Consider the following 19,658-nt stretch of genomic DNA (forward strand, 5'->3'; position numbering starts at 1 on the left):
CCTCCCCCACCTCCCCCGGGGGTGCACATAGGATACCCATGGGGTGGACGGTGTCCCTGTGCCCTATGGCCGCCATAGGACCCCATGGGGCTATGAGACACCCCGCATCACCCATCCACACCCCGACCACGCTGCACCCTGCTGAGCTTCCGGCCCACCTGGCCCCGCCCACCGGCGGTGTCGCTCTTGATTGGGCGGCGCGGCGGAAGGGCGGCGCTCTGCGCGCTAGCCGCGCTCTCTCTGGCCCTGGCGGACCGCGAAGATGGCGGCGCCCATGGAGGTGGCGTTGGTGTCGGACGCCGCCGGGCCGCTTTGCAACTGCTCGGTCTGGGAGCTGCACTCGGGTTCCGCGTTGCCCGGTTACCGCGGTGGGAACACCGGCCCGCGCGGGCTGGCGCTGCTGGGAGGCGAGCACCTGCTGGGGGCCCAGCTGGGCAAGAGCTACATCAACGTGTGGGAGCTGCAGAGGAAGGTACCGGCGGCGGAGGGCGTGGGGAGAGCGGCGGGGGGGGCGGCCCGGGGAACCCCTCCGTAGGAGACTCACCCTGCGCTGAGCCCCCCCAGGGTCCCTCTATCCGTAGACCTCCACCATCTCTATGGTCAGACGCCCCCTCCTTAGGGCCCCTCCGATCCTATGCTGAGATGCCCTCAGGGCCCTTCTGTCCGCAGGGATCCCCGTATGGACGCTGGGATCCCCTCCAGCCCCCCCCCTTTCCTTCGGAGCCCCCCCCACCTCTGTGGTGAGAGCCCTCCAGAAGGACCTCCATCTCTTTGGTGAAGCAGTCTCCATGCAGATGTCCCCATGGTCATATCCCCCCTCCTCTATACAGCCCCCCACCGTGATCAGGTGCCTGAGCCCCCCCTGCACCCCACAGAGCCCCCCCCATGGTGCTGCGTAGCCCTGGATCCCCCTCACCCCCCTCCTCCCCCCCCCCAAGTTCCTGAGGAGAGCCCGGAGCCCCCTTACAGGGGACATCCTCACATGTTGTATGGGAACTGCTATAAAACATCTGTTGTGAAAGAGGGATTAATTCTGGGGTTCCCTTTCCCAGATGCAGCGTTGCCCCAACTGCCCCCACATTGGGTGGACACCGCTGGGAGCCCCACACTGTGCCCACCATGGGGCAGCAGCACTGCTGGGCTCTGTGCTCCCCCACTGTGGGATCCCCACACTGAACCCCATGGGGTCCTGAGGGTCTTCTCCAGTCCAGGAGGATTTGTCAGGGGAATTATGGAGAAAACCTCTGCCTCAAAACCCCTCCAGATCCTCCTGGTCTCGTTACTGAAAATGGGGAATCTGCAGGCTCACACCTGACCTGACAGACCCACCCCCCCTCCCTCCAGCGCCACCCTATTATCAGCTGGGACAGGACAGCAGCACAAACCCTTTGCCCTACAGCTGCTCTCTCTCTGTTTCTTGTCATTCCCTTCAGTTTTGCTGCAGGGAGCAGCAGCAGCCCATGAGTATGAGTGCACACACAGCCCCTTCATTGCCACAGCTCACAGTTTGTTCCTTCCTGCTTCGGTTTCCCTAAACCAAGAGCTGATGGCAGAGCCTTTTATTTCTTCTCCCAGGCTGTGAGCTCAGATCAACATCTTTTCTTTTTCTTTCTTTCTTTCTTCCCTTGTTAAGTCATATTATTTTGGCATAATCTTAGCTTGTTTTCTGCTGAGTCTCCAGGATTCCCCATCACGGAGCATAATTCTATCCAAATTTCTTGCCTTTGGGTACCTGCTGCCTATGGCTGGAGTTGTGTGGATGCAGGTGGGAAGAAGGGCAATTTACCTTTCCACTCTGGGCTTTAAACACAAAGCGACATGCCAAGCATTTAAGTGGGATTTGAGCTGAACCACGCTCTGCTTCCTCTTTTCCTCCCCAAATTCCCATCCATACTAAATGGCTGCTGTTTTCTTTGTGTTCTCCCAGGACCAGCTCCAGCAAAAGATCATTTGCCCTGGACCAGTGACCTGCCTAACAGCTTCTCCCAACGGGCTCTACATTCTGGCTGGTGTTGCTGAGAGCATCTACCTGTGGGAGGTGAGGAGCACACACTGCCCATGCAGGGCTCAGTGTGGAACTGCTGAGCTCACAGCCCCTCGAGGTGCAGGAATGGGTCTGCATGACACCCATGCTGAGGGTGTTCCAGCACAGCGTTTCCTCCCTCACCTTTTTGGGTTTGACTTCTCACATTTGCTGTAAGACTTTGAACATATTTGTGATCATCTTTTGGCATCTTGTTGGTGCTGTTCTTTCTGGCATCAAAATTGTGCACGGATGAAGTGTCCGTTTGAAGGCTCCTATAAATCAGTGGGACCCCCGTGTAGGTTAAAGTGATTTGGATCCAAGGGAAGTGAAAAATCCCAGCAGTCCTGGAGAGAAGGTTTGTGTTCAGATCCACGATGGATTAATAAGGGTCTGCTGGGCTGAAGGGATTGGAAATGTAGAGATCCATCCTCTGTGGATAGTGACTGCCTTAGTCCTGTCAGGTGGGGATAGATCCATATTACCTGTGCTGCTCAGTGGGGTCAAGGCTTCTCTGGGTCGTGCACACTAGAGATCCACATTGGGCAGCCAGCCCCAGCAGCTTGTCATAGCAGGGTGGGAGATGAATGTTGCTGGAAGAGACTGGGTGAGGTTTAGGTCTTTTTGTTTTGGAGCTGCTACAGATGCTTGGTGTTGTGGGCTCGGGTGTTGCTTCCTCAGTGCAGAAACCAAAGCTTAGCTTTCATTTAGCATCCCTTCCACGTTCTGGCCTAACGTTTGTAATGTGACTTGTGAGTTGGATGTCCCTACAGGCTGGTGTATTCTGGTTATCATCCTACTTTCAATTAGTGGTGGTGTTTACGTGGGATTACACTATGTTCTAAGAGCTTTGCCAAGTAAATAAAGGAACACAGCTTGTTCCTAGCCCCAGGATTAAAGACCAAGATGCCTAACCTGTAAACCTCTCAATCTTGGGGGAATGTTTTTGAGCCTTATTATGTGGGTGGCTCTATCTTAATTCATCAGGGAACACTGGGGCTGAGACTGCAGCAAGTGGGAGTTGCTTACTTGTGATGCTCTGAGCTGGTTTCTACTCTGCTTCATTTACAAAACGTGGCCCTTTCTCCTTGCTTCCATCTAGCCTTGCCTTGGCAACGTTTCAGAGCAGCTGGCAGCAGTGGGTGATGGCAGAGCAAACAGGCACACATTGGAGAGGCCGCATGGAAACCATCATAGAGCTGGAAATGGGCTCCAAGAGCCCCAGTTATCCACCTGCTCTGCAAAACCCCTTGTTCACTGTCAAATTGCTGTTTGCTTTTATTTTTAGATATAATTCAGACAACGAGAGGGAGTTGATTCTGTTCTTTTCTATGGGGCTCCCTTGCCACCTCCTTAGCTCCCTCCCTATCTGCAGTGTTGCCTTTTAATAAGAACAGTCCTGGGTTTAGGGAACTCTTTGTCCACCCTGGAGGTCTTCTTGGTCTCAGAGCACCCACCTGCCTGGAATGCAGCAGCCCCTGGGGTGGCTCTCAGCCCCCGATGGCTGCAGGGGTTACAGAGCCATCGCGTGCCTTCAAACTGAGTGCTGAGATGCCACGGGAGGTTGGAGGAAGCCATCAGAGTAATACTAACAATAAACAGGAAATCTTTACTGCGTGCTTGTGTCTTGACCAGAGAAACTGCACTGCTGTCACCGGATTCCAGAGTCACAGTAGCCAGGATCTGCTCAAACTGCTTCTTGCTGTGTTCAGTCCTTGCTGAGTGTTCTCCTGCCCTTTCCTCAGGTCTCCAATGGGAACCTCCTGGCCATCCTGAACCGACACTACCAGGACCTCACATGCCTCTGCTTCACTGATGACAGCAGCCACTTTCTCTCGGGGGCAAAGGACTGCCTGGCGCTGGTGTGGAACCTGTACAGGTAACAGTGGCCACGAGGACATCTTGGTCTGCTCGTTCTGGGAGCAGAGAGCATCCGGGCATGGAATACAGCATGAGATCAGCCACCACATCCTAGAGGCAGGATCGTCTCTGCTTAAGCCTACATCTCTAAGCTGTTCTTAAAGCTTACTAGTGGTGATGAGTCTGTGCCCTCCTTAGGCGAGTTGTTCCAGTGTTATCCTATCACAGCATATCCCTCTGACTGCCTTTCTCCTTTCAACAAAGGGTGGGTTGTGCCCTTCCCCAGGTAATGGCAGCTGAGCGCTCTGTCCCCTGGGGTGAAGGGTGCCTGCCCTCATTGTGCTGTGGCTGCTGACCACTTCTGCCTTCAGCTTGATTCCTACACACACACACAGTGCCGTTCCAGAGGCAGCAGAGCCTTGGCCAGCTCTCCCTCACAACCACTTTGCTTTGGTATCCCCAGCACTGCTGACCCTTTTTTGTTCTCTGCCCTCCAGTGTTCTACAGGCAGAGCCCTCCCAGATCCCAGACCCTCGCCACGTGTGGTCCCGACATAGCCTCCCCATCACAGACATGTGCTGTGGCTTTGGAGGACCTTTGGCACGAGCTGCCACTGCATCCCTTGACCAGACAGCAAAGGTAAGGCTTGGACCAGTCTGGACAAACAAATATCCCAGAGGTGTCCACGCCCCGGAGGGTTAAAGCTGAATTTATGCAGAGCTGTCCAGGCGGGTTGCAGTAGCTCAGTTTCTTGGCTGCCTCTGTGATGACTCAGAGCTGCCAGACCTAATGAGTTTTGCCTCTCCAAACGCCGGCGGTTTCTCTTCACCTGCCCTCAGACCAGGGCTCCTCGTGCTTTGTCATCTCTATTGTCCCTGGAGGGTGTGGGGATTGTTTCATCTCCCTTTGCTGTTGTCCCTTCTATCTGGAAGGACGTGGAACACGGAGCTGGCTCCTCCAGGCACAACCAGCTCCAGAAGTGGAGCTGGGAGGGATCCACCCTGGGAGACATGATGGGCACAGGGAGGCCAGGGGCTGGTTCAGGGCTGCTGAGGAGCCTTATTGCCTTCAGAGTCTCATTTGGATTCTGTCTTGGTTAGCATGGGACTTAGCAAGTGAGCCAGGGCAGGCCAGCTTGTGCCTCAGTTTCCCCATCCACAGTGGGATGGGGTGCTGGTATGTGCTGCCAGCTTGCTGCTGGGCACATCAGTGCTGGTAAGCAGCAGCGTGTTCTTCCAGTCAAGCAGTGAATGTTTAAGCCCCTAATTCTGCACTATCTTATTCCAGCTCTGGGAAGTCTCATCCGGGGAGCTCCTGCTTTCAGTCCTGTTTGATGTGGGGATCATGGCTGTGACCCTGGACCTCTCCGAGTATCACATGTTCTGTGGCGGCATGGATGGATCCATCTTCCAGGTTGACCTCTGTGCCTGGGTGAGTGCTGGGGCTGCAGGGCTGCTTGGCACTGCCATTGTGTGGCCCCAGCCTTGGTGTGGCACTGTGAGCCACTGCCACCTCCTGGCTGTGTGACAGTGTGATCTGTCAGGGAACCCCTGCGTTCCCCTGCACCTCCTCTGCCCTGTCCAGACACAGCAATGAATGCTGCCTTCAGTCTTGCTGAACTCAATCCCCTCTCACTCTTCCTTCCATCCTCCACGTCTGCAGCCAGTCCAGAGAGACCGGACCTTCCAGACAGAGCGGGAGAATGGGAAGATCTTCAAAGGGCACAGGTGAGATACCAGACATACCTGCCATGTATTTCACTGCCCCTGGCTGCCCACCTCACCGGTTTCTGGCAGACCTTGGGTCATCCTGAGTTTAAACATCCCTTCCCCATTCCAGGAACCAGGTGACGTGTCTGTCCGTCTCCACGGATGGCAGCCTGTTGCTTTCTGGCTCACACGATGAAACAGTGAGGCTATGGGACATCCAGAGCAAGCAGTGCCTGAAGACGATGAATCACAAAGGTAGGCATGCCCTTATCTCCGTGATCCTTCCCTCCTTGTCTGTTAAAAGCTGCTGCTGTCTTGCTCTGACGCTGCCCTCGGCAATTCAGGCATTTCTGTGCTGCTTGTTTCACCCTTTTGGGAAGGGCAGAGGCATTAAAGGGATGCCTTCACTGTCTGGAGTGGGGTTTTGACCTTGCCCATGTCTGTTAACGAGCTCTCTGTGCACTGTCAGAAAGTGAGTCACGGATTTCACCCGGCCGTTGAGGAAGCCCAGGATCTTGTTTTCCAAAGGGAGCAATTCTCCCAGACACACCCGAGCACCTGAGGAGGAAATGAGAGGGGGAGAATGAGTCTGAAGGAGAAACCGTGGCCCCAGCAGTGGGCACCCGTGAGCTCATTAGGCCTGAAGTGAATCCAATATCAGCAGTCTGGGATCGCAGGCGAACGGCCCCAGTGAACCACACAAACCAACGCTCACAAGCTCAGATCAGCAGTGAGGTCCCTCAGAGCAGTGGCTGATTTAGCCCTTATGTTGCAGGCTGTGAGACCCAGGCTGTGTGCAGACCCGTTCCTTCTGCTTTGCTTTTCTGCCAGGACCTGCTGCAGCAGCCGTCCAGCCATGCCCTGCTAACAGTACAAGAGAAAGCAGGCAAAACTTGAGCTGTGTGAGTCATCAGAGGGGAGGTGGCCAAGCTTTCACTGCAAGCCAAGCATTAAAACCCTCCTCAAGCCTGCAAGGCAGCACAATCAGACACAAGCCCCTGCAGCGCCGTGCTGCTGGGTGCCAGGCTGGGAGGGGGCTTTTTGCATCCTCTGCAGACTGGCTTCTTCCTATGGGCAGGGATTGGGCTTCCCCAGCAGCCCTGGCACCATTACCACCCCGCTGAGCTTGGATGCTTCACCTGAGCATGGGAGCAGTGTGGGAGTGGGATGTAATGCAGGAGCTGTACTGCAGGGAGCACAGGAGCGGGGCTCAGTGTGGCTTTCCTGCATCAGGAATGTGGGACTCCTATGTCCCCAAAGCTGCCCATCTTCTGGAGCTGTCCCAGCCATGGGCTCCCTGCTCGCTGGCTTCCAGCAGGCCGTGGCCTCCTGTTTGCCTTTCCATCTGCCTTTCCAAGCTGCAGCGCAGCCCTCCTGGCAAGGTCTGTTCCGTGCTGCTGCTCTGCTGCCCCTCCAGCATGTTCCTTTTGCGAGGCAGAGCTGATGTGGGCTTCTCTGCCACAGCTGACGTGACAGTCACCCCCTGCCTGGTGTGCTCTGGACAATGACGTCCTTCTCACGGGGGCAAAGGAGGCAGCTGCAGGCAAAGGAGAAACCAGTGGCCTCCCCACATGATGGTGCTGGAAATAGATGAGAGGAACTGGACATGGCTCAGGGCTGGAGAGGAGCGTGGCTGTGCTGGCAGGAAGGATGCAGGGGGCTTCTCCAAGGTTTGCTTGTCCTTGGCTAGGGCAGAACGCAGGCAGAGAGATGGGCACTGAGGAGCTGTGCTGCTGCTGGTAATGAGCTGTGACTGCTGGGGCAAGGGCTGCTCTCTGCCACTGCAGAGCAGCTGGCACTGTGCGCACAGGCACTGCTGCATAGGGAACCTGCAGACCTCAGGGACATTGGGCCATGGTGGGATCCCTGCCCCACATCTCTCTGGTCCTCAGCTCCCTCGTCGTGCCGACACTGTCAGTGGTGTCACAGGCTGTCTGTGAGGACTGGCTCAAACGAGGCAGTGTGGGTGCGCTCCATCTGAGTCCATCCTGCTGGCACCTGCCTCGGAGATGGATTATTCTCCTTCAGTCCCATGCTGGCAGGACATTACTCACTGCCCAGGGCTGAGCCATCCCCGACGATTGGGCTGGAGGGGATGAGCTGGGCTGGCTCTGCTGGAGGGTCTGTGCCTCAGTGGTGACCAGATGTGGGGGCTCACGAGCTCGTTCTGAGATCTCATCCCTGCACCTTTCTTGCTCCCTTCTTCCAAATAAGCCCCTGTGAGCCAGAGGCGGTAATCTCACTAATGGCTGCTCTCATCACCAGCAGCAAACTTCTTTTTGTTTTTTTGTTTTTTTTTAGGGAGGGAGGAGTGGTTTGTTCCAGCAAAGCATTGGCAAGGAGCAGTTGCAGAGGGCAGCCTGGGACTCCTGGCTGAGCACCCTCTGGACAGAGAGTGTGGCAGAGCATTGGTTTGCAGGCCAGGACCCAGCGTGCAGGGAGGGCTGAGCTTTGGGGCCATCTCTGCTCTCACTTGGGAGCCTCGGGCTGCTCCAGCCCCCAGGCCAGGCTCCCTCCCTCCTTCCCTGCTGTGCAGCTTTCTGTGCCTCCAGTGGCAGCCTGCCTTCGCTCAGGTGCATCTGGATCCTTTTAACCTTTCCCTTTGTGTGGTCGAGTTGAGGTGGGGAAGACGGATGGCCAGGATTTATGAGCAGTGCTGGCGCTCCATTCACACACGAGCTGGGGGCTGTGGGGTGGGGGGGCTCAGAGCCACAGGGGCCGGAGGTCCTGCAGCCAATGCAGGGATTTGGGGAGCAGTGGGTATTTGCCAACGAGTGTGAGCCCGCAGAGGGGGGCGGAGGGGGCTGCTGACAGAAAGCAGCAGCCTGTGTGGGTAAATGTAGTAATTAAAGCGCTCGTTAGCTCTGCCAAACGAGTGCATGTGATAGATCATTACCAGGAGGCAGCAGCGTGAGCTGCAGGGGCTGACGGATGGCTGATGCTGCAGAGGACGGGTGGATCGCTGCATGGGGGGGGCACGGTGTGTCCCTGGGGCTGAGTGCTGTGCTGTCCCCCCGTGCTGGGGGATGGACAGGCCCTGGCTCCTGCAGCTGCCACCCACCCCTCCAGCTGTGTTTGTTCTGCCCAAGCAACATGCTGAGGGGATAAAGAAGTGACCCGTCCCCACCTCTCTGGCCCCCATTTCCCCCCTCCCAGGTCCGGTTACGAACGCCTTCATAGTGCTGGCCCCAGCCAACATGCTCAACCCAGATGGGAAACCCAGCGTGCCTCTTCCTAAATTCAGCAAGCACCTCTATGGCACTGAAAGCACCGACGAGCAGGGCAGCGAGGGAGTGACGCTGCGCCTCGGGCTGCACCAGCAGGTAATGGGCAGGAGGAAGGCACTGGGGGAGGGTTTGCATGGGGTGAGGGGGGATGGTGTAGGATTCTCCCCCCAGCCTGATTGCTGCGAATGGGCAGCAGCTCCGTGGGGTCTGGTGAGCTCCCCTTGTGCCGTTGGGGAAGGACCTGGTGCACTTCTTGGTTGTGGAGTAATGTTCAGTGGGCAGTGGGGGTTCCTGCAGTGGGCTCAGGGCTGGTAGGATGATAGCTTGATGGCTTAGAGTGAGGCAAAGGATAGGGCTTTCGAGGCCTGAGCTGACCGGAGCATTCCCAGCTCCTGGGAAAGCGTGAGCCTGTCCCTGCACAGAACTGCGTCCCATGAGTGCTCCCCTTTCCTCCCTCCTCTCTCTCTGCCTTCCCTGGTGCTGCTCAGCTTCTCCCGGTGCTGTTTCCTCGAGCTGTTGGACCGCCCTGACAGGGAGCTCGAGTCCTTCTGCCAGGCACTGCCCCCCCCCCTGCTCAACTGCCCCTGGGCTGCTCTTGGCTGCAGGAGAGTCACTCCAGGTCTGAGGCCTCGAGGCACTGCAGGACTCTGTTTGCGCCCCCTGAAAGCCACCCCTGTGCCAACTGTGGTGACATGGAGGAGCTGGAGCTCTGCTGCACTCAGTCCTGCATGCTGAGATCCTCTACTGAGCATCCTCTTCTTTCTTTCTTTTTTTTTTTCCACCAGAGGCTGTTTCCCCCACTCCGTAAAGTCCATTCTCCAATGCAGTGAAATCCATTCTCCCTCCCTTTGTGCTCCCCTTGCAGTCCTGGCTGGTGCAGTCATTTGTCCTCCCCGCCTGGTGCTGTGGTGTGGGCTCTCTCTGCTGTACGTCGGTGCTGAGCCCCAGCGTGGCCATCCCCAGCCACAGGGACTGTCCTGTGCCATGAATGCTCACAGACTCACTGCCATCCCAGTCTGTCTGTCCCTGCCCTGTTTGCCAACAGCCCCAGAGCTTTTCCCTCCTCTGTCAGCATCCGTCCCTGGGAGAAGTGACAGCGCTGTCCCCGCTGATGGATGCGCTCCATGCAGCGCAGTGTCAGCCCAGCCAGGAGGGGCTGTTTGCCCGCAGCTCAGCAGAGGGGCTGGAGCTGATTTGGAAATGTCAGCATGCCAACAGCAGCACGGTGCTGGGGGGAGCCTGACAAACCCAGAGCCTTGTGCTGCCGAGGCAAAGCATGCTCTGTCCTCCAGGCTTCCTCTGCTGTCAGACCCCTGCATGGGCACCCTCAGAGGGACTCTTCTGGGACCCCTCCCCACAGCTTTCTGTTTTGAAGAGGGGCCGCAGCCGTGCTCTGCTGGTGCTGCAGCGAAGGATATTGGCCGTAATACCCATGGCATTGCTTCCTTTTTGCTGTGCCCCGTGTGGCTGAGCATAGGGGACATCTTCACCTTCCCCCACAGTGTGCCCTGTGCTGGGGCTGCTGGGGGAGGGCTCGGGTCCTCTGCATCAATCATTCCCATCTGGTCCTTGCAGGAGTCCGGGGAGAGCTATCTGGAGAAGGCTGAGAAGATGTACTCTCAGATGTGCTCAACGAGGGAAAAGGTGAGAGTGGCTCTGGGGGGAAAAAGGGGTAGAGAGGCATTTTCTCCTGAGACAGATCCCTTCGGGGGTCCTATGGTAGCAGGGCTGTTCCTTGGGGTGCTGTGCAGAGCTGGGACGGGGGAACAAATCCTGGAGTCCTCTGATGGTGTCGGAGGGACTGCAGCTTTTGGATGGGAGGGGATTAAATGGTTTGGGATGTACCGCTGTCCTGAGCTGCACCAACCTCAGCTTGGCAGAACTGAGCCCCGGGTCCCTGAAGTTCTTCTGTCACGTTTTTTTTTCTGCCACAGAACCTGATGGGAGACCAGGAGCATCTGACGATCCAGGTGAGCGAGCTGGAAGAGGAGGTGAGCACCCTCCGGAAAATCAACAAGAACCTCTTTGACTTCTCTGCTCGCATCATCACCAAGCCAGCCAAATGAGGAGGCAGCCCCCAGCCCTCCCCCCTCTGCCTCTCTCTGCCCAGCTCCTGGGGAAGAACAGCCAGCCCATGGGCACGTGCAGAGGGGCAAGCACGTGTGGCTCATCCTCCGCAGCGCCTGTCAGGCCATGTATAACACACAAAGGAGTGTTCGCCTGCTCCCTCTGGCATCCCTTTGACCACCCAGGACTGAGATGGGGCACGGGGGCTGTGGGGCTGCACGTGGTCCCAGCTGGCTGCCTGCAGGATGGCACAGGGATGGGGGCTGAGCGGTGCGGCTGCAGTGCAGACAACTGCAGGCAGAGCGTCCCGGGCTGCGGTGCCTTTCAGGATGCAGCTCCTGCTCTTCTCCTCTCTCCCCCCCTGGCCTTTTTATGTTTCTTTTCATTACACGACCCTGCGGCGCAGACAGAAAAGTGGGTTTATCACCTCTCTGAATGCCAGTTTGAGATTGGATTTTAGAGACACCTTCTGCCCACCCCTGGCTGGGAGATGCTGCTCAGTTCCACTGGACCCTTTGCATCCCGGACCCCGCTTGGGGCTCGGTTTGCTCCCGTGCTGCGGGGGCTGTGCAGCTCCAGCCCCCACCTGCGCACCCCCAGCCATCCGTGGGGGCACTGAGCCTGAAGCTGTGGGCCCTGCATCCCTCGGGGGGGGCTCTGTGTGTGTCTGTCCCAGGGCACGGGGCTGGGCAGGGGAAGCATGGTGCTATTTCTGATCTCGTATGTTGACAATTTATATATATTTGGATCCAGCTATTTTGTTTTCCACGGTGTTCTGGGGAAATCAGCCTTTTGTATTGTCACTAGCATGGCAGCGGGGGTGTTGTGGGTTTTGTTTAGGTTTATTTTTTACATAAAAGATTTGTTTTTTATAGTGAAAGGCGCCTGAGGTTTCTCTTGACCCCTTCTGTCCCCCCCCTCAGTCACTTGCCATTGCATCCACCCCAATGCTGGCAGCAGGGAGGTGAGTTCTCATCCCTTTACAGTCACTCAGCCCTCTTCCCTGGGCCTCCAGCAGCCCCAAACCATCCACGTGCCCCAGATCTGTGCTCCTGGAGTGCAGGCTGCTGGGGCAGAGGGGTCTCACTGCAGCCAGGAGCAGCAGTTGGCAGCTGTGTTCCTGCTGCCCTGCGCCCCCCCCGCTGTGCTCTGCAGCCCCCGGGGGCTCTTTGGGGCTGGAGGTGGGGCACAGCGTGTGGGCTCTCAGTGCACGGCTGTCCCCACGTGCCCCAGCACCGGGCTGAGCACACCACGACTCATTTAAAGTGCACTTTAATAACACAGAAGCGTGTCCGTGCAGCTCGCTCTCAGGCCAGCTCGTTTAGGTAATGCTTTTAGTTTAATAAGCCACATTTCTCTCCCTTTTTTTTTTTTTTTTCCTCCCCCCTCTCGCTCCCTCTTTTCCTTATGACATTTTGGATCGCCATCGATCGGCTGCAGCACGGAGCAGCGCGCAGAGCCCGGGGGGTGCGGGCAGTGGGGCTGCAGCAGGACGGCCCCAACCGCCCCGGGGCTGCATCGCTTCCAGCAGAGCTCCGCTCGGAGCCCTCCGCGCCCCCCTCCCGCTCGGGCAGCGCACATCGGCCCCTCCCGAGGGCTCACGTGGGGGTCGGGGGCTGCGGGGCTGCTCCTTGCCAGGGCTGTCCCAGCTCCCCCCTCCTCCCCCGCGCTCATCTCCGCTAAGGGAACTCATTAGCTCTGACTCATTACATTTGTCTGGTGATCAATATTTTTGCCAGCTGCTCCTTGGCTTTCTCGCTCGTTTTCTTTTCCTTATTAATGTAGCGCAGCCTCTCCCTCCCCATCTCCCCGGCAGCGCAGCGTTTTGGCATCGAGCGATCCTCGCACCGCACCGCACCGCACCGCGCCCCACTCGCGGGGTCTCCGCTTTGCCCCGCGGCGGCTCCAGGATGGCCCGGGTGGGATCGGGGGGGTCCCCTCCGTCCGATTCCCGGGGATGCGCGTCCCCGCCCGGGGGCTGCGAGGCGGGCGGGGCCCGGGAGGCCTCCCGGCGGCGCCGCTCCCCCCGCCGCGCTCGGTGCTGCGGGGCCGCTCCCGTTCCGTCCCGTCCCGCCCCGCCGAACGGAGCTGCCCCCGCCCCCGGCCCGCCCCGGCCCGCCCCGTCCCGGCCCGACGGGCGCAGCGCGGGGCCCCATGGAGGGGCTGCGGGCGCTGTGGCTGCTGGCGGCCGCGCTGGGGGCTGCGGGGGGACACCCGCATCCCTGCCGCGGTCCGACCCGGCCCGGCGCCGCCGTGCGCCTGGGAGCGCTGCTGCCCTCCGGCTCCCCCGGCCCCGTCCGCGCTGCGCTGTCCGGGGGGGGCTCCGGGGGGGGTCCCGGGGCGGTGCTGCCGTACAACCGCAGCCTGGAGGTGGTGGCGGGCGGTCCGGCGGCGCGGGACCCGGCTTCGCTGTTGCGGTGGCTGTGCGGGGCGCTGCTGGGGCGCGGCGTGGCGGCGGTGCTGGCCGTGCCCCGATCCCGCCGCGAGCTGCTCCAGATCGACTTCTTCGCCGCGGCGCTGCGCGTTCCCTTCGTCAGCGTCGTCGGCAGCGGCCGCGCTCCGCCGTTCCGCGCTCAGGTGAGTGCCCGTCCCGGAGGGACCCGAAGGGGGAGCGCTCCGTCCCGGCCCCGCACCCCTTCTCCCCTCTCATCCCGTCCCGTCTCCTCTCCTCCATCACCCCGGCCCCCATCCCGGCTCCATCCCACACCCCATCCCAGCCCCAATCTCTGCCCTTATCCCGGCTCTCATCTCGTCTCTGTCCCAGCTCTAACGTGGCCCCCATCGTGGAGGAGTCAGTCGGGGCTCCTCAGCCTCATCCTGGACCCCATCCCACCCTCATCCTGGCTCCGTCCCAGTCCCTATCACAGCTTTGTCCCAACCCAACCCCACTTCCCAGTCCAAGATAGCCTAGGATGTGTGATGTCCGCGCTCTCCCGTGCCACTATTCAGCTCCAGCCCTGTGCCCCCGGGGGTGGATTTGTTCCCCTCCCCTCCCTTAGCTGCCCCCCCTCTGGAGTCAGACCCCGTCCACGTGGGGCTGTTATCCCCTTCATACTCTCAGGAGCATTTGAGCTCCTTCACCTGTTGTAGGGCTCAGCCACAGCTCTGTTCCATTACTGGGAAGGTGACTCCATGGCCCAGCACACAGCGGCTGTGCCACCCTCAGGGCTGGCTGTGCCCTCGCAGTGCCGGCTCAGGACTGGGGCCATACATACAGCCCATGGTGCTGGCAGCTCCCACCCTCCAGCGCAGGCACAGGGCGCTGCTCCTCAGCACTGCACCACGTTCATGGGCTCTGCATGCCTGCAGTGCTGCATCAGCAGCGGGGAGGTGGGGGGGGACCATGGCCTCAGTCCACGCTGCTGCTGGGGAGCGGGGCTGGGAGTGGCGTGGGACGGACGGCACCAAGCAGAGGGTCACCCACTGCTCTATGTGCCCACAGAGCCCCTTCCACTTCCACATGGACCGGCAGAGCTCTCTGGAGACGCTGGCAGAGGTGCTGGCGAGCATCCTGCAGGCCCACGAGTGGCGCGAGGCCACGCTGGTGCTGTGCCGCCCCTGGGATGTCACCGCCTTCCTCGACCATGCACAGCTCTCCCTGCACACTGTGCTGGACCTCCGCTGCCTGCATGAGCCCAGGGCTGAGCGGTGCCTCCGGCAGCACCGGGAGCACCTGGGTGCCCTCTCTGGCCCTGTGCTGGTGCTGGGCTGTGACCTGCGGCGCGCACGGCGGCTCTTCAGGGCGGCGGAGCGTGCGGGGCTGCGGGCGCAGGACGTGCGCTGGGTGCTGGGCTCCCCACTGCACGCTGCTGAGCTGCAGGGCGAGGATCTGCCCATGGGGCTGCTGGCCTTTGGGGAGGTGGGTGCCGCGCCGCTGGAGGCTGTTGTGCGTGATGCAGTGGAGTTGGTGACCCGCGCCATCAGCAGCGCCGCCGCTGTGCGCCCCGACCTTGCGCTCAACCCCCCCATGGTGAACTGCAACGACGGCAGCGGGGACAGCACTGAGTCCTCTGGGAGCTTCCTGGCCCGGTGAGCACCGTGCTCCTGGTACCCCATCCCCGTGCCCACCCCTTTCCAGCAAAGACCCCCTCCGTGACCCCCCGCTCCTTGCAGGTTCCTATCCAACACCTCCTTCCACGGGCGGACGGGTTTGGTGCGGGTGCAGGACGGGACGCGGGTGCAGACGGAGCAGCAGTACCGCGTGTGGAGCCTTCAGCGCGACCCACGGGGACGGCCCGCCTGGGTGACGGTGGGCACGTGGCAGCACGGCAAGCTGCAGCTGGAGGAGGGCGCGTGGCAAAGCCACCTCCAGCGCAAAGGCCCCCCCGAGGGGAACGGCGGCGCGCGTGCGCGGCTGCGGGTGGTGACGCTGGTGGAGCATCCCTTCGTCTTCACACGGGAGGTGGATGAGGATGGGAGCTGCCCCGCTGGGCAGCTCTGCCTGGACCCCGGCACCAACGACTCGGCTGTGCTGGATGCGCTCTTTGAGGAGCTGAGCGCTGAGAACGGCTCTGTGCCGCGGGAGTACAAGAAGTGCTGCTATGGGTACTGCATCGACCTGCTGGAGCGGCTGGCCGAGGACGTGCCCTTCGACTTCGAGCTCTACATTGTGGGCGATGGGAAATACGGCGCGTGGAAGAACGGCCGCTGGACGGGGCTGGTGGGGGATCTGCTCAGCGGCACAGCCCACATGGCCGTCACCTCCTTCAGCATCAACTCAGCACGCAGCAAAGTCATCGACTTCACCAGCCCCTTCTTCTCCACCAGCCTGGGCATCCTGGTGAGGACCAAGGACACGGCGTCGCCCATCGGGGCCTTCATGTGGCCCCTGCACTGGACCACGTGGGTGGGCATCTTTGTGGCCCTGCACATGACCGCACTCTTCCTCACCCTTTACGAGTGGAAGAGCCCCTACGGAATGACCCCCCACGGCCGCAACCGCATGAAGATCTTCTCCTACTCCTCAGCCCTCAACCTCTGCTACGCCATCCTCTTTGGGCGCACCGTCTCCAGCAAGACGCCCAAGTGCTGCACCGGCCGCTTCCTTATGAACCTCTGGGCCATCTTCTGCCTCCTGGTGCTCTCCAGCTACACGGCCAACCTGGCGGCCGTCATGGTGGGCGAGAAGACCTTCGAGGAGCTCTCGGGCATCCACGACCCCAAGGTGGGAGTTCTGCTGGGCTGCCTCATGGGGGTGGAAGGGGCAGGATGGGGCTGGGTTTGCCCTGTGGCTGCCCGTGGGGGTGTCCTTACCGGACCCCCTGCAGGAGCTGCTGCTTCAATGGGGGGTCCCAGCTCCTCCTGCCCGGTGCCCTCAGCCCGTGGGGGGGTTCTGACGCCATGGTGCCCCTTCCAGCTGCACCACCCGTCGCAGGGCTTCCGCTTCGGCACTGTATGGGAGAGCAGTGCCGAGGAGTACATCAAGAAGAGCTTCCCCGAAATGCACGGGCACATGTGGCGTTACAATGTCCCCACCACCCCCGCTGGCGTCACCATGCTCAAGTGAGGGTCAGGGGCACGGGGGGACCCTCCTGTTCCCCCCCCCCCCCCCCCCCGCAGACCCCGTGCCCGGGGGAGCGGCCCCCCCTGAGCCCCCCTGCATTGGCGCAGGACGGAACCCCCCAAGCTCAATGCCTTCATCATGGATAAGTCCCTGCTGGACTACGAGGTGTCCATCGACTCCGACTGCAAGCTGCTCACCGTGGGGAAGCCCTTTGCCATTGAAGGTGGGCAGGTGCACAGCGCTGGGGCTGCGGGGGGTCCCTGGGTATTGGGGGAGAGGGGGGGGGGGTGTACCCCAGTCCCAGCACTGCCTCTTTCCCCCCCTGCTGTGGGGGCCAGGCTACGGCATCGGCCTCCCCCAGCACTCACCGCTGACCTCCAAGCTGTCCGAGTTCATCAGCCGCTACAAGTCAGCCGGCTTCATGGACCTGCTGCACGACAAGTGGTACCGCATGGTGCCCTGCGGCAAGCGCGTCTTCGCCGTCACTGAGGTGGGGCAACCGGCCTGAGGGGGGGGCTCTGCTGCTCCCCCCCCCTCCACTGCTGACCCCATGAATCCCACAGACCCTGCAGATGGGGATTTACCATTTCTCGGGGCTGTTCGTGCTGCTGTGCATCGGGCTGGGCGGCGCGCTGCTCACCTCGCTGGGGGAGCACGCCTTCTACCGCCTCATCCTGCCCCGCATCCGCCGCCAGAAGCGGTTCAGCTACTGGCTGCACACGAGCCAGGTGAGGAAGAGGAGGGCGCTGCCTTCCTCCCTCCCAGCGCCGCCCCCCCCCCCTCCTCTCATCACCCTTCCCTGCGCCCTGCAGAAAATCCACCGCGCTCTCAACATGGGCGCAGAGGAGCAGAGGAGGCAGAAGCTGAGCCTGGAGCAGAGGTAAAGAGCAGCACAGGGGGCTGCCCCGCTCTCCTCCTCCTCCCCACAGCCCTGGGGAGGCAGAGGAGCCTCCCAGCCCCCGTCCCCTCTCCTCCTCCAGGCGCAGCCCCCGGCAGCACCCAGCAGCCGGCCGGAAGGAGGTGCGCAGGGTGCGCTTTCAGCTGGAAGCCACCGAGGGTCCCCCAGGGCCTCCCAGCAACGGGTTGGTGCAGGGGGAGCGGGCAGGGGGCGAGAGCGAGCTGCAGGAGCTGGAGGAGAAGATCGAGGCGATGCGGGAGCAGCTGCGTGCGGCGCTGCTGAGGAAGAGCGAGTTGGTGTCAGCGCTGAGCACAGCGAGGGGCCCAGCAGCAGAGCAAAGCCAGGAGGACAGGTGAGCACGAGGGGTTTAAAAGCGCGTCACAGGAGAAAAACCGAGCCTGCGTTTTCTCTTGCAGCCGCACTGTGAAAGCAGCAGAGTACAGCTGAGAGCTCTGCCCCACGGTCAGGTCCCAGCCCTGCCCCAGCACAGCAGCCTACAGGGCTCAGCAGCCACAGGAGACCCCCACGCTCCGAGCCCAGGAGGAAGGAGCAGCCCCAGGGTCAGGGCTGAGACCCCAACCCCCGGAGAGGCAGCAGCAGGGAGCTGACATCACGCTGAGCTCTGGAGCCACAGCCGGAGAGCGCAGCCCCCGGGGGCAGAGGGACGGACATCAGCAGTGCTGGCCCTTCCTCGGGCTGCACAAAGAGCACAGGCTCAGTGCATTCACCTCCCTCCGAGGCAGCAGAGGAAGGAACTAAATCCAAATGCAAGAGACCAGGGGTGCCTGTCAACAGCCACGGGTGCCCCAGGCACGTCTTCCCTCCCTGCAGCCTTCTCACCTGTGCAGAGGCTGCACTGCTGAGCACAGCATTGGGGACCTGGGCTCGGCCCTCCTCCAGGATCCTCACCTCACCTTCCAGCAGGACCCCATCCCAGTGCTAGCAGGACGTGAGAGCAGCACCAAGCAGCTGTTAGATATAATATTTATTATTATATACAAACACATTTTGTACATTAAATAGAATGAACTCTACTCCTCATTCATCAAATGATTTGGTTTGTTTCCCCACCTTCCCTTCCCACCCACCCCGCTCCTCTTATAAGCCTATGGTTACTCCCTGCTCCTGCAGCCTGGCACATCCATGCCCAGGAGCCTCGTCATGCTGCCCAGCCCTCCCAGGAAGGCAGCTGCAGAACTGTCTGCCCTGTGCCCCAGAGCAGCACCCAGGGCTCATCGAGCCAAAAAGAGAAACAAACAAACAAAAAATAGGAGGGCACCCGTGTGGGAAATGCAGAGAAAATGAAGCCAGAGGGCTGCGAGTCCCCACGCTGCCAACATAGAATCCCACTCCTGGTGGAAGCCACGGCAGTGCCTTTAAGGGAGAGAGGGGCACAGTGATGCTGCTGCGAGGCTGGAGGCCCCTCAGAGCCCAAGCAACCCCCCCACCTCCTCCCAGCACTGCCCCCTTCCCAGTGTGTTTCTCCCTGAGCTTCTCTCCTCCCAGCCCTGCAGACGTGGCACTCTCCTGCATCACTCTGCTTTTGCAGTCCTGCTCTATGCCTGCAGGTGTAAAGCCCTCCTACCCCCAACCTGGGTCCAAGGCACCAGGTGTAGCACACAGCACAGGGGCACAAATCCAAGCTTCAACCTCTGCTGCCAAAGAAATGAGGGAAAGTTAGCTGAAATTTGTCTTTAGTGTTTTGGTTCTTTGCTAAACCACCTCACACAACAGCTGAGCCAGCACAATGCCAATCTCTCCTCAGGGATAGGGCTGATCTTACAACACAAACGTGTCCCATTTAAGGGACAAGGCACTGAAAAACAAACAGCCTCACCTGCAGCTGCAGGTGCTGAAAGCAGAGCTGTACAGAGACAGAGCTGCTGTCCTCCTCCTCTACAACAGATACTGAGGCTACAGGTCAGCTCCCAGAGGATACTGATAGCATTTGCCTGTGGCATGGCAGGAGCTCCCACCTGACACACTGAAGAGGGGCCAAACTCACCAGGCTCTTGCAGCCACCAGCAGCAGGAGGGGACAGCATTTCTCCAGGGCTGAATAAATCCTTTACTGCTTTCAAGTGCAGACAAATGCGTCCTTCCTTGGGTGGATGCCCTAAGCTGGGCCTGGACACTTCTCCCCCTAAACCCATTGACTAAAGGAAGTTTAATGGCAGGAGAAATAAAAAACAAGAAATGGGGCTAAAATACAGTTTCTGCTTTGGTTATTACCCAGCTTTGCTCCGGTGTGAGCAGCTCCAGTGTTGAAGGGAGGTACTGAGCTTCTTTTCCCCTAGAGAAGGGAGGGTGACTTGTTTCTCCTTGGCCATTGGTTGCTCTCCCGGGGGTGTCTGAAGATGCTCTCCCTGCTC

The 19,658-nt window shown here is 60.2% G+C and overlaps 2 protein-coding genes across 3 annotated transcripts; both read left to right on the plus strand.

Moving 5' to 3' along the window:
• The first annotated feature begins 236 nt into the window (after positions 1-236).
• WDR18 (WD repeat domain 18) lies at positions 237-11,766 on the plus strand. Of its 2 annotated transcripts, NM_001396326.1 has the most exons (10): positions 237-472; positions 1,928-2,038; positions 3,769-3,902; positions 4,381-4,522; positions 5,171-5,314; positions 5,546-5,610; positions 5,723-5,847; positions 8,749-8,915; positions 10,395-10,463; positions 10,754-11,766. In NM_001396326.1, the coding sequence occupies exons 1-10, from the start codon at positions 263-265 to the stop codon at positions 10,883-10,885; spliced, it is 1,299 nt and encodes a 432-aa protein (NP_001383255.1). In that variant the 5' UTR covers positions 237-262; the 3' UTR covers positions 10,886-11,766. The 2 variants fall into 2 exon arrangements, with proteins under 2 accessions (NP_001383255.1, XP_046760535.1); XM_046904579.1 differs by lacking the exons at positions 8,749-8,915; positions 10,395-10,463; positions 10,754-11,766 and adding an exon at positions 7,894-8,734.
• Positions 11,767-13,008: 1,242 nt separating this feature from the next.
• On the plus strand, positions 13,009-18,321 carry GRIN3B (glutamate ionotropic receptor NMDA type subunit 3B). The gene is made up of 10 exons (XM_015299988.4): positions 13,009-13,463; positions 14,329-14,915; positions 15,000-16,050; positions 16,243-16,388; positions 16,497-16,612; positions 16,728-16,879; positions 16,953-17,117; positions 17,202-17,269; positions 17,370-17,639; positions 17,704-18,321. The coding sequence occupies exons 1-10, from the start codon at positions 13,041-13,043 to the stop codon at positions 17,732-17,734; spliced, it is 3,009 nt and encodes a 1,002-aa protein (XP_015155474.3). The 5' UTR covers positions 13,009-13,040; the 3' UTR covers positions 17,735-18,321.
• Positions 18,322-19,658: the final 1,337 nt, after the last annotated feature.

The sequence above is a fragment of the Gallus gallus genome, chromosome 28, assembly GCF_016699485.2.
Source record: "Gallus gallus isolate bGalGal1 chromosome 28, bGalGal1.mat.broiler.GRCg7b, whole genome shotgun sequence".
Classification (NCBI taxonomy): domain Eukaryota; kingdom Metazoa; phylum Chordata; class Aves; order Galliformes; family Phasianidae; genus Gallus; species Gallus gallus.